The sequence below is a fragment of the Salmo trutta genome, chromosome 9 (assembly GCF_901001165.1).
Source record: "Salmo trutta chromosome 9, fSalTru1.1, whole genome shotgun sequence".
Lineage (NCBI taxonomy): Eukaryota > Metazoa > Chordata > Actinopteri > Salmoniformes > Salmonidae > Salmo > Salmo trutta.
Genome location: NC_042965.1, coordinates 16,552,465 through 16,566,219, shown reverse-complemented (window position 1 = coordinate 16,566,219; position 13,755 = coordinate 16,552,465). Strand labels below are relative to the sequence as shown.

The 13,755-nt window shown below is 41.3% G+C and overlaps 1 protein-coding gene across 1 annotated transcript in view; it reads left to right on the top strand.

Moving 5' to 3' along the window:
• LOC115200047 (transmembrane protein 132C) overlaps positions 1-13,755 on the top strand; it is a 227,508-nt gene that overhangs the window by 34,444 nt on the left and 179,309 nt on the right. The window contains exon 2 of the mRNA XM_029762731.1: positions 6,970-7,858. Coding sequence (XP_029618591.1) covers positions 6,970-7,858 — 889 coding nt within the window. The remainder of the gene's footprint in view (positions 1-6,969; positions 7,859-13,755) is intronic.

The window sequence follows — 13,755 nt, the reverse complement described above, 5'->3', positions numbered from 1 at the left end:
TTCATCAGTATGCTACAGTAACCTATGTAACTTCCTCAGTAGGCTACAGTAACCTATGTAACTTCATCAGTACGCTACAGTAACCTATGTAACTTCATCAGTAGGCTACAGTAACCTATGTAACTTCATCAGTAGGCTACAGTAACCTATGTAACTTCATCAGTACGCTACAGTAACCTATGTAACTTCATCAGTACGCTACAGTAACCTATGTAACTTCATCAGTAGGCTACAGTAACCTATGTAACTTCATCAGTACGCTACAGTAACCTATGTAACTTCATCAGTACGCTACAGTAACCTATGTAACTTCATCAGTACGCTACAGTAACCTATGTAACTTCATCAGTACGCTACAGTAACCTATGTAACTTCATCAGTACGCTACAGTAACCTATGTAACTTCATCAGTACGCTACAGTAACCTATGTAACTTCATCAGTACGCTACAGTAACCTATGTAACTTCATCAGTACGCTACAGTAACCTATGTAACTTCATCAGTAGGCTACAGTAACCTATGTAACTTCATCAGTACGCTAAAGTAACCTATGTAACTTCATCAGTACGCTACAGTAACCTATGTAACTTCATCAGTAGGCTACAGTAACCTATGTAACTTCATCAGTAGGCTACAGTAACCTATGTAACTTCATCAGTACGCTACAGTAACCTATGTAACTTCATCAGTAGGCTACAGTAACCTATGTAACTTCATCAGTAGGCTACAGTAACCTATGTAACTTCATCAGTAGGCTACAGTAACCTATGTAACTTCATCAGCAGGCTACAGTAACCTATGTAACTTCATCAGTAGGCTACAGTAACCTATGTAACTTCATCAGTACGCTACAGTAACCTATGTAACTTCATCAGTACGCTACAGTAACCTATGTAACTTCATCAGTAGGCTACAGTAACCTATGTAACTTCATCAGTACGCTACAGTAACCTATGTAACTTCATCAGTACGCTACAGTAACCTATGTAACTTCATCAGTACGCTACAGTAACCTATGTAACTTCATCAGTACGCTACAGTAACCTATGTAACTTCATCAGTAGGCTACAGTAACCTATGTAACTTCATCAGTACACTACAGTAACCTATGTAACTTCATCAGTAGGCTACAGTAACCTATGTAACTTCATCAGTAGGCTACAGTAACCTATGTAACTTCATCAGTACGCTACAGTAACCTATGTAACTTCATCAGTACGCTACAGTAACCTATGTAACTTCATCAGTAGGCTACAGTAACCTATGTAACTTCATCAGTAGGCTACAGTAACCTATGTAACTTCATCAGTACGCTACAGTAACCTATGTAACTTCATCAGTAGGCTACAGTAACCTATGAAACTTCATCAGTACGCTACAGTAACCTATGCTTCAGAGGGGAGGGGCAGGTAGCCTGCACACACACTGGCAAAGATTTCCAGCTGGCAGGCAGACACTGGAATACATTTTTGAGTGACAGAGTGAGGGACTTGCATAGACTCTTTATGATTTTTGTGGGACCAAAAACAAAATGCCCCGAAATGTAAAAAAACATAGGTGAAAACTACAATCCCTTATTGATGTTGCTTGTTAAATCCACTTCATTCAGTGTAGATGAAGGGGAGGAGACAGGTTAAGAAGGATTTTTAAGTCTTGAGACAATTTAGACATGAATTGTGTATGTTTGCCGTTTAGAGGGTGAATGGGCAAGACAAATTATTTGAACGGGGTATGGTAGTAGGTGCCAAGCACACCGGTTTGTGTCAAGAACTCCAATACTGCTGGGGTTTTATGCTCAACAGTTTCCTGTATCAATAATGGTCCACCACCAAAAGGACTTCCAGCCAACTTGACACAACTGTGGGAAGCAACTCACTATTAGGAAGGTGTTCCTAATGTTTAGTATGCTCAGTGTAAGTGGAACCTGTAACTAGGCCACTCAGGAACATTCAATGCCGTCTTAGTATGCAACTCCAGTGTATATTTGGCCTTGTGTGTTAGGCTATTGTCCTGCTGAAAGGTACATTTGTTTCCCACTGTCTGTTGGAAAGCAGACTGAACCAGGTTTCCCTCTATGATTTAGCCTGTGCTTAGTTCTATTCTGTTTCTTTTTATTCAAAATAAAACTCCCTTGCCAATCAATCACTCAATCAAATGTATTTAAAAAGCGCTTTTTACATCAGCAGATGCCACAAAGTACTTATACAGAAACCCAGCCGAAAATCTCCCTGGTCTTTGTGGTTGAATCTTTGTTTGAAGTAACCTGCTCAACTGAGGGACCATACAGATACTTGTATGTGTGGGTTACAGAGTTGAGGTAGTCATTCAAAAAGCATGTTAAACACTATTAATGCAGGCAGAGGGATTCATGCAACGTATTATGTGACTTGTTATGCCAATTTCTACTCCTGAACTTATTTAGGCTTGCCATAACAAAGGGGTTAAATACTTATTGACTCAAGAGATTTCAGCTATTCGTTTTTAATTTATTTGTAAAAATTTGTTAAAACATAATTCCACTTTGACATTATGGGGTATTGTGTGTAGGCCAATGACACCAAATCTAAATTGAATCTATTTAAATTCAGGTTGTAACACAAGAAAATGTGGAAAAAGTCAAGGGGTCTGAATACTTTCCTTGTAATTACACACATCGTTCATTCATTTCTTCCTGTTTCTTCTTTCTTTTGTACCAAATGTTCACAAGGCTAGAATGGGCCTCACAGAAATTATAACGAAATCAGCCAACCTTGCATTAATAGATAAAGTCTGTAATAGTTTCCCTTTCAGCACACACAGCATAGCTAAACTTGGTAGCAACATTTAACATTGACAGGTAATTCTTTCTCCAGAAAATGTCTCACACTTTTGTTGACTCCATAGATGCTAAAATGTTGCCTGTGCAGTGTATCGTATCTGTCATTCACGGTTATAAAATGGCCTAACTGTTAGAAAATAGCCATTTGACAGCTCGTAACAAGGGAATACATTTTACTGACTTTAAAAAAAGTATTTCATGACTGCCTAAGAAGACAATAGTGATCCCATTCTTAAAGGTGTATACTTGTACTTTGTAGGGTTTCCTTTAGCCTATATACTGTATGTGAGGCACATAGGGACATTTCATTCCTTCTCAAGAATGTTATGTCATCTGGAAAGCACAGATGAATAATCTCATTATAGTCGAGACATAAAAAAATGCTAAGGCTTTTGGAGTGAGTGCTTTGTCTTAGAAGGCATGCTGGATTGAGACCGCCCCTGAGATGCGAGTAAAAACATTGTCACCATGGGACTGCAGAGGATGAGACTTTGTTCCTGATTGTTCTGCCTTGTATTGCTCTTGCTGGACTATCAAGCTTTTCATTTGTCAGTGTCATTGTACCATCTTACCATCTGCAACAATACTTCTTGAGTTTGTTCAGAAAATTACAAACTACACTGCGGTATAGTATTTTTCTATGGTTTCTGTCCTCAGTTGTAAAAGCCCCATATGAGTGCTGGTGTTTACTTTGAAGGAGCTCAGTGATGCTTAAGTGACGATGTTAGTGAAACATAGTGATCTCTGGGGTGATTGGGCTGGGCAGAGTGAGAGAGTGCTGTCAAATCAAATCACTTTTTATTTGTCACACACATGTTTAGCAGATGTTATTGTGGGTGTAGCGAAATGCTTGTGTTGCCCTTCAGATGAGGAGGCAGCAGGCTGCGTCCATGCTGCCTCCATAGGACAGACAGGGACGAGGTCAAGTGGGCACCATGAATCACAAATCCCTGCCTGATTTGTAAATTGTCGGGACATTGATTTAGGCAGGCAGGCAGGCAGGCAGGCAGGCAGGCAGGCAGGCAGAGAGAGAGAGAGAGAGAGAGAGAGAAAATAGTAAGCAATCACACAGCAGATTGCTCTTGAGAGGAAGGTCATAGCCCACTCTTTGGGTAATTAACACTTATATGCACATGTAATGTTTTCTCACTCATCACACAGGCCACCATGGAGTGGGACCTGTTAGCAATGGCCCACCAGAAACAACGCAAGATTACTCCACATGAAAATTAACATACTTTATTAGACCGGAGTATTTGTGATTAATCTTCACATAATTTAAATGTTCAGAGTGTGTTAAAGTGTTTATACAGTGATTACATTCATTCATACGTTAATGTACGTATTATATAACAAATGGTGGATTGTAGGCCACTTTTAGTTATCTTTGATATTAGTTGCAATATGATGAGGATACCTGAGCTCTTCATGAATTGTATATATTGTAGAATAATAGTGAAGACATTACAACTATGAAATAACACAAATGGAATCATGTAGTAAGCAAAAAAGTGTGAAACAAATCAAAATAATTGTTATAATTTAGATTCTTCAAAGTAGCCATCCTTTTTTTCTTGATGACAGCTTGGCATTCTCAACCAGCTTCATGAGGAATGCTTTTCCAACAGGCTGCTTTTTCTTCACTCTGTGGTCCAACTCACCCCAAACCATCTCAATTGGGTTGAGGTCGGATGATTGTGGAAGCCAGGTCATCTGAAGCAGCACTGCATCACTCTCCTTCTTGGTCAGATAACCCTTACACATTCTGGAGGTGTGATTTGGGTCATTGTCTTGTTGAAAAACAAATGATAGTCCCACTAAACCCAAACTAGACGGGATGGCGTATCGCTAAAGAATGCTGTGGTAGCCATGCTGGTTAAGTGTGCCTTGCATGCCAGGTAGTCACCTGGAATGCAAGAATTAGAGTGATGGAGTGCTGCATCAGATGACCTGGCTTTTTTTAAATATATATATATATATATATATATATATATATATATATATATACAGTTGAAGTCGGAAGTTTACATACACTTAGATTGGAGTCATTAAAACTTGTTTTTCAACCACTCAACAAATTTCTTGTTAGCAAACTATAGTTTTGGCAAGTTGGTTAGGGCATCTACTTTGTGCATGACACAAGTAATATTTCCAACAATTGTTTACAGACAGATTATTTCACTTATAATTCACTGTATCACAATTCCAGTGGGTCAGAAATGTACATACACTAGGTTGACTGGGCCTTTAAAGAGCTTGGAAAATTCCAGAAAATGATGTCATGGCTTTAGAAGCTTCTGATAGGCTAATTGACATCATTTGAGTCAATTGGAGGTGTACATGTGGATGTATTTCAAAGCCTACCTTCAATCTCAGTGCCTCTTCGCTTGACATCATGGGGAAATCAAAGAAATCAGCCAAGACCTCATAAAAAAATTGTAGACCTCCACAAGTCTGGTTCATCCTTGGGAGCAATTTCCAAACGCCTGAAGGCACCACGTTCATCTGTACAAACAATAGTATGCAAGTATAAACACCATGGGACCACGCAGCTGTCATACCACTCAGGAAGGATACGCGTTCTGTCTCCTAGATATTAACATACTTTGGTGCAAAAAATGCAAATCAATCCCAGAACAACAGCAAAGGATCTTGTGAAGATGCTGGAGGAAACAGGTACAAAATTATCTATATCCACAGTAAAACGGGTCCTATATCGACATAAACTAAAGGCCACTGAGCAAGGAAGAAGCCACTGCTCCAAAACCGCCATAAAAAAGCCAGACTACGCTTTGCAACTGCACGTGGGGACAAAGATCGTACTTTTTGGAGAAATGTCCTCTGGTCTGATGAAACAAAAATAGAATTGTTTGGCCATAATGACCATTGTTATGTTTGGAGGAAAAAGGGGGAGGCTTGAAAGCCGAACACCATCCCAACCGTGAAGCACAGGGATGGCAGCATCATGTTGAGGGGGTGCTTTGCTGCAGGAGGGCCTGGAGCACTTCATAAAATAGATGGCATCATGAGGGAGGAAAATTATGTGGATATATTGAAGCAAGACATTAGTCAGGAAGTTAGAGCTTGGTCGCAAATTTTTGACCCTTATTTAACTAGGCAAGTCAGTTAAGAACAAATTCTTATTTTCAATGACAGCCTAGAACAGTGGGTTAACTGCCTTGTTCAGGGGCAGAAGAACATATTTGTACCTTGTCAGCTCGGGGATTTGATCTTGCAACCTTTCGGTTACTAGTCCAATGCTCATTGTCCATTTGGGTCTTCCAAATGGACAATGACCCCAACCATACTTCCAAAGTTGTGGCAAAATGGCTTAAGGACAACAAAGTCAAGGTATTGGAGTGGCCATCACAAAGCCCTGACCTCAATCCTATAGAAAACTTGTGGGCAGAACTGAAAAAGTGTGTGTGAGCAAGGAGGCCTAAAAACCTGACTCAGTTACACCAGCTCTGTCAGGAGGAATATGCCAAAATTCACCCAACTTATTGTGGGAAGCTTGTGGAAGGCCACCCAAAACGTTTGACCCAAGTTAAACAATTTAAAGGCAATGCTATCAAATACTAATTGAGTGTATGTACACTTCTGACCCACTGGGAATGTGATTAAAATAAAAGATGAAATTAATCATTCTCCCTACTATTATTCTGACATTTCACATTCTAAAAATAAAGTGGTGATCCTAACTGACCTAAAACAGGGAATATTTACTGGGATTAAATGTCAGGAACTGTGAAAAACTGAGTTTAAATGTATTTGGCTAAGGTGTATGTTAACTTCTGACTTCAACTGTATATATTTATATATATGAGAAAATAAATAGTACTGTAATGTGCTATGGTCTTAACCCCTTTTAATATCAAAACATCACAATAACCATACACCATGAAATACATCTACACCATAATGTAATGTAGGCCTAATTTTAGGCATGACCGCAGCTTACATTACTCAGTATCTTCTGTGTGTAGTTCTTGTCAGTTCTCTCTGGTACAGTAAGCTCCGCTCCAAATGGCTGTCAGTCCAGCCATTTTAGTTTTACGGGAGGGAAGCTTTAGAGGAAATGTACAGGATGTACAACAAGTGAGCACTGACTGAGCTTGTCCTGACTCAGCTCTTCTTTTCTGTCTTCCAGTAGCAGACTGTCGAGTCTTGGAGGGATTGCAGAGGTTTTCATCCATCCCCACCTACTTGCCTGTCAACTACCAAGTGATCAACGCGGAGTCTGCTTTCTTCCTGAAAGAGGCCAACCAGGAGTTCATGAGGAACTCCAGCCTGCTGTCGCGGACAGAGCCCTTCTTCATCTACCAGGCCCGCAGCATGCCCTCAGTAAATGCCAGCTATGGCCCCCTCTCTGTGGAACAGCCTGTCACCCTGGAGCTCATCCAGAACCCTTGGGCCTTCGTGGCCTCCTCCATGTTCACCTTCAACTGGAAGGTGCAGACTTTCATCATCCAGGACAGGATCTACCTATCCAACCCCAGGGTCCAGGTGCTGTTCTACGTGGCGGGCAGGGACTGGGATGACTACAGCGCCATCGACAAGCTGCCCTGCGTACGCATGTTTGCCTTCCACGAGACCCAGGAGGTGCGTGGCACCTGCCAGCTGAAGGGGGAGCTGGGGCTGTGTGTGGCTGAGCTGGAGCCCCTGGCTGGCTGGTTCAGCCCCCCCAGCGTGGTGCCTGGGCGCCAGAGGACCATAGAGCTGGCCGAGGGGACCACAGTGGAGCTCTACTACATGTTACAATCAACAGAGGTAGGAGAGTGCCACTCGGAGGAGGCCCGGAAAGGCAACTCCATCCGCTCGGATCAGGAGGGTCTGTTTGGCTCGTCCACCTCCACCCCAATGAAGAGGATCGGCAGTGTGCGTCTGTACCAGAGCCCTGCCGCCCTGGCCTTGACTGAACACAGGCTGGATAGTAACTTCCTGGTCATGGTGCCGACCACGCCGATGAGGCAGAGGGACACTGTCTCCGCCTTCATCACTGCCTCAGCCTTCTCTCCTGTGGAAATGTTCACCCTAAGGTAAGCCAATACATTAGCATGCTCTTAAATTAAATGTTGCTCATTAGACCAGTGCATATCTTCATACAACGTGTCTCTGCAATACTGTATTACAGAGTGAATACATTTTCTAATTAACTTTCTGCAGTACACCCTAGTTGTAATTAAATTAGTAAACCCAGATTGTTTGCCAAGGATTGTAGGATATTTGTAATGTTTGGCAGCTAGGCTGTTAGTCCTGATTTATTTGTTATCTCAGTGTTTTTGCTGTCTCCAAAATTAAAGTTACTTTACTCAGTTAAGCCAAGCTTATGTAACTCAGCAAAAACAGGGAGTGGAGTATCTTTATCTAAGATAAATAGTCAAATTCAATGAAGCTGTAGGTACTAATTAGAATGTGCAGATGAGACTAAGTGAATTTGATAATTAACACATAATGCAAATGAGGATGTCATTAATTAAAATGCATTTCCATTAGTGTAATCACTATTAGCCTGATCTTAATCACGCTGGTTGAGAACATTTATAAACCATAAGAGATGCTGTGACTAGGGGTCAAGCCAATTTGTCAACCTGTGTAAATGAAAACAAGCCAACTGGCTGATCCAATTGTTTTCTGCTAAGGTGAGTGGGAATGCTGACCCAGCTAGCAATGAGGAATCGGCCCAGAAGCGGCTCTCTTCTGAGGGGCCGGAACTGATTGAATCGGCTCGTAATCGTGTGTCGGACTCAGCCCGGAATTAAAAAGAATGACTGCCCAGAATTGGCCCAAGTACATCGGGCCGTTTCCGTCTACCGGAATTCAGCCGACTTTGCCGGCATCTTACCAGAATCCCCCCAGAAACGTCCCGATGCAAATTTAACAAGGACGTCCAGGCCAGCCAAACCCTCCCCTAACTCGGACGACACTGGGCCAATTGTGCGTCACCTCATAGGTCTCCCGGCCAGAGAGTAGCCCCAATCGGCCCAAGCCCCAAGTAATACATTTGGGCCAGATAACTCACACCGGAATCGGCCCGAGCTCAATCCCCGCATCCTAGTCCTAAGTAATATTGCCGAAGGCGACCCAGTCTGACTCTCAGCTGAGTGCCCCGACTCTCAGACAGAATCGGCCCAGATCCACTGTGCTAGCTGGGTTGAAGTTAGTTACACTTTTCTCATCTTAAACAATGGAAATAGAGGACAATATTGTCATAAACGTCCTATCCTATTTTTCCTATTTGATGTTGAATATATCTCTCAGAAATCTGACTTCCACATGAATCAAAATCATAATCTAAATGAAAACTAGGATGTAACATTTAATCACCAAATATTTATTCTGGTGAGATGAGGTATTGGCAAGTTGGTAATTCAGAAACTATAAATAATCCTTGTTTTTCAGCCGATGAATTAAGAGTCCAAATTGGCCTCAGAGACTTAATAGCCTGTGGTGTTTTTATTTGGTAGCAGTGGTGTACTTTGTGATTACCAGCCTCTACTGGCTAGCTGAGAGGTGCAAATATGAAAAGGCCTTTGGTTTTAGCCTCTGTGTGTTACCAGGTGATAAGAGTGTCCTCGTGTGTACATGTGTTAGGATGCCCAATCACCAGGACAAGAAAAGACTCAGATCTCTTTTTACACAATAGTATTGCCTTCTCTGTACTTAATCCCTTAGCGTTATACTACCATTGGCTGCCTTGAGTCTGATATAGGAACTAGGGCTGTTAAAGTTAACGTGTTAATAAAGGATTAATGTGCAAAATGTTTAATGGCGGAATTTTGGGGGATTTTTTTTAATCGCATCTCCGTTTCTCCGTTTAGCACAGTGGATCTGGGCCGATTCCGGCTGAGGGTCGGGGCACTCGGCTGAGAGTCAGACTCGGCCGACGTCATGTGGCCCGAGTCTGTGCCGCCTTCGGCAGTATTACTTATGGCTAGGATGCAGCGATTGAGCTTGGGCCGATTCCGGTGTGAGTTATCTGGCCCAAATATATTACTTGAGGCTACTCTCTGGCAGATGATTACACGGGCTGCGTTATAAAATTAACATTTCATTATTTCTTTATTTTTCCATATTTTCACTGCATCGCAGTGCAAACTGCATTTCTACAGTTGCTGGTTCGAGACCCGTGCCGGCCTTGACCGGGAGCCCCATGAGGCGATGTACAATTGGCCTAGCTTCGTCCGAGTTAGGGGAGGGTTTGGCCGCCCAGGGTGTCCTTGTCCTATTGTGCTGTAGCAACTCATGTGGCAGGCTATGGGCTGACACAGTCACCAGGTGTATGGTGTTTCCTCCGACACAAAATGTTTTTTTTGTGGATGGGTATAATTTGTATGTATAAAATGTATAATAGTAATATTTAAAATTACTAAATTGGGTAATTCTGTAAACATTTATTTAAATTTGCATCGGGACGCTTCTGAGGGGATTCTGAAAAGATTCTGGTAAGATCTCTCTGGCCGGGGGACCTATGAGGTGACGCACAATTGGCCCAGCGTCGTCCGAATTAGGGGAGGGTTTGGCTGGCCGGGATGTCCTTGTTAAATTTGCATCGGGATGTTTCTGGGGGGATTCTGGAAGGATGCCAGCAAAGTCAGCTGAATTCCGGGAGACTGAAATGGCCCGATGTACTTGGGCCGATTCTGGGCAGTCATTCATTTTGATTCTGGGCCGAGTCCGACACTCGATTCCGGGCCAATTCAATCAGTTCCGGCCCCCCGGAAGAGGGCCGCTTCTGAGCCGATTCCTCATTGCTAGTTGGGTTGGTACGCACTTGGTCTCTGTAGCGCTGTCATTCTCTATTGTGGTACACTATGCGTGCATAGTCCTACCGATGCAGAAAAATGCAAGCTTTAACTGCTTGCTTCTCTTCTTCCGTGGCCAACAAGAGAAGGTCACAAGTGTTTCCCTAAAAGCTGTCTGGATTTAAACATCTTCTATTGTACAAAAAGTGAATAGCTTAATCAATTGATGGTGATAGAATTAGATTACCTCCCAAGCAAAGGCAGCCTCAAAGAAATGAAACAATGCTATCCCCATATGCATCTTACAGCTTGTTTGTAGCATAAAGCATTGCAGACCAAAGCGCTGTTATAGATAACTTTATATAATCTGATCCATTTTATTTTCTTCAAAATCTTAAACTAACAAGGGTGTGCTTTTTACCATTTGCTTTAATAAAAGGTAGACCTATGGCATACCCTCTCATACCCCCTGTCATAGACGTCGTAAGGATTGGACCAAGGCGCAGCGGGTAAAGTGCTCATTTAAAGAAAACACTTAAACTAAATAAACAAACGACGAAACAGTTCCGTAAGGCAACACAGGCTATACAGGAAAACAACCACCCACAAAACACAAGTGAAACAAACACAACTAAATATGGCCTCCAATTAGAGACACAGACAACCAGCTGCCTCTAATTGGAGGTCATTACCAAAACCCAACATAGAAATAGAAAACTATATATAAACATAGAAATAGATAACATAGAACCTAAACACCGAAACACACAAAACAAACACCCCCTGCCACGCCCTGACCAAACTATAATGACAAATAACCCCTTTACTGGTCAGGACGTGACACCCCCTCAATTTGAGTCTTGGTTTTACCTTAACAGCCCTTCATTGATACAGAGGAAGTGTATTTAAAGATTGCATGGTGGGTGAAGGATTTGACTGACACATCTATGGATATAGCAGCCTAGAGCCTAATTTTGTCTGTCAAAAGTGGTAGGCCTACCTCTTATTTCTTAAATAGGAATAAATAGGCTCCAACACAAAGCTCTCTTGTTTTTAGTAAAGTCTAATTAAAATGAAGACAGGTAAAATGAATTATGCCTACTCGAATTTGCCTGCTGTCTGCCCCATGAGCTGTCCATTTCTGATTGATTGTACTTCAACTACTGCTTCAAGTTTCTGCACCACATTGTAGCTTACTCAAATCTGGCTTATTGTGAGGTCAATAACTCTGATAAATACATCATGGGCAAGAAACATATTGTTTTAATTAAAATAAATTACAGTATTAGCAAGCTATCAAAGTTGACCTCCGGTCCTCCTTCTCATCTTCACGCTCTCCTTCTCGAACTGAAAAGAACATAGGCTATAGACTAGTCCGCACGCAAGTTAGTGCCTTTTTTGGACTAGTCAACAACAAAAATTGGGAAGAAACCTTGGACTGTTCTCCTGAACTGCCATCAAAGCCGTACACAGCATAGCCATTGGTTAGGCAGTACACAATGGAATATCCATTGCAGTGTGTAATGTAGCCTAGTTTTATTTACACCATCCCAGCAGCTATCTTAGAAATATAACTTTGCTCTGTGCTTCTCCGAGCATACACTTCGTAGCCTATAGCCTATAGGCAATGGCTCATTTGATTGAGACCACACTAAATAGCCTGTAGGCGCGCTTGATATTGTGCGCCCAGCAGAGAATCAGAGAAGGTGAGCGGCATTGGGCACATATGGATATACACTGAGTATACCAAACATTAGGAGTACCTTCCTAATATTGAGTTGCACCCCCCCAATTGTCTCAAGGCTTAGAAATCCTTCTTTAACCTATCTCCTCCCCTTCATCTACACTGATTGAAGTGGGTTTAACAAGTCACATCAATAAGGGATCATAGCTTTCACCTGGATTCACCTGGTCAGTCTATGTCATGGAAAGAGCTTAATGTTTTGTTCTTAATGTTTTGTATACTCAGTTTTGCATAATAAGCAACTCATTCTAAAACACTGAGAAATATTGAAATGTTATCAATTACAAATTACATGACCCTCCCCTGGACTAAATTTAAAAAATTCTAAACTCTCCCCTTGACTGAAATTGAAAAAGCATTACCCTCCCCCATTTTCCTCCAGGTAACCATTCTGTAAATTTTTATCCGTCCCTAACATTGTTGGACAGATTTAAAAGCTCTTTGTTCTTTGTATCCATAGAGCCACTTCTTTTTTCCTATAGTCCAACCTTCCAATCAGATATTGGGAGAACACCCATTTAGAATGCCTGAAGCTTTAACAGTACTTAAGTGTGGGTGTGTGTGTATGTATGTGTGTGTGTGTGTGTGTGTGTGTGGCAAGTGTTAAACTTCAAGAACATTGATAAGAGGGAGTAGGTCTACTTAGGGGCTCCAAGTGGGCTTCCGGCGCACAATTGGCCCAGTGTCGTTAGGGTTTGGCTGGGGTAGGCCGTCATTGTAAATAAGAATTTGTTCTTAACTGACTTGCCTAGTTAAATAAGAAAATAAAAACATTGTTAGCATTAATAGCTGTATGTTACAGTGACTTTTGTGTTGTTTATGGTGAAAATGCCATTAAAAACATTATGATACAGATTATGTTGTGTTTCTTTCCCTTACAAACAAAACATAGTATGCCTATAACTCAATGCACTGTTTTTGTTAATAGATTTTTTTACGGCCAAATTTGAGAAAAATGTAAAAGAGATGAATGAGATGAATGAGATGAAATGCTATTAACTAATGACATAAACATAATTAATTATTTTAATTATTTTACAGCCCTAATAGGAACCAATAAACTTTGTCAAACTTCTATGATGGCATATAATATATTATATGTTATATAATATATATTATAATTGTTATACACATTATAATTTATAGGTTTGTGCCAACATCCATCTTTCTTCCTATTGTCACTTACTAATGCAGTAGAATAAATACATATTATGTATCCAGAATGATAAGAACATGATTAAACCTCTCTTCACAGTAACAGTAACCTACTCTGAGCCACTTAATTCAGCAGTATACAGGTCAAGCTAAATATAATTACAGTCTGTCAGTGGTACTGTAAACAACTTTGGCTGTGAGTCCCACTCTCAATCTTCACCTCCCTCGACTCCATGTTTACTCAGAGACACTTGCTGCGACAGAAAGCAGTAATGAGAACTCCTTTTTTATG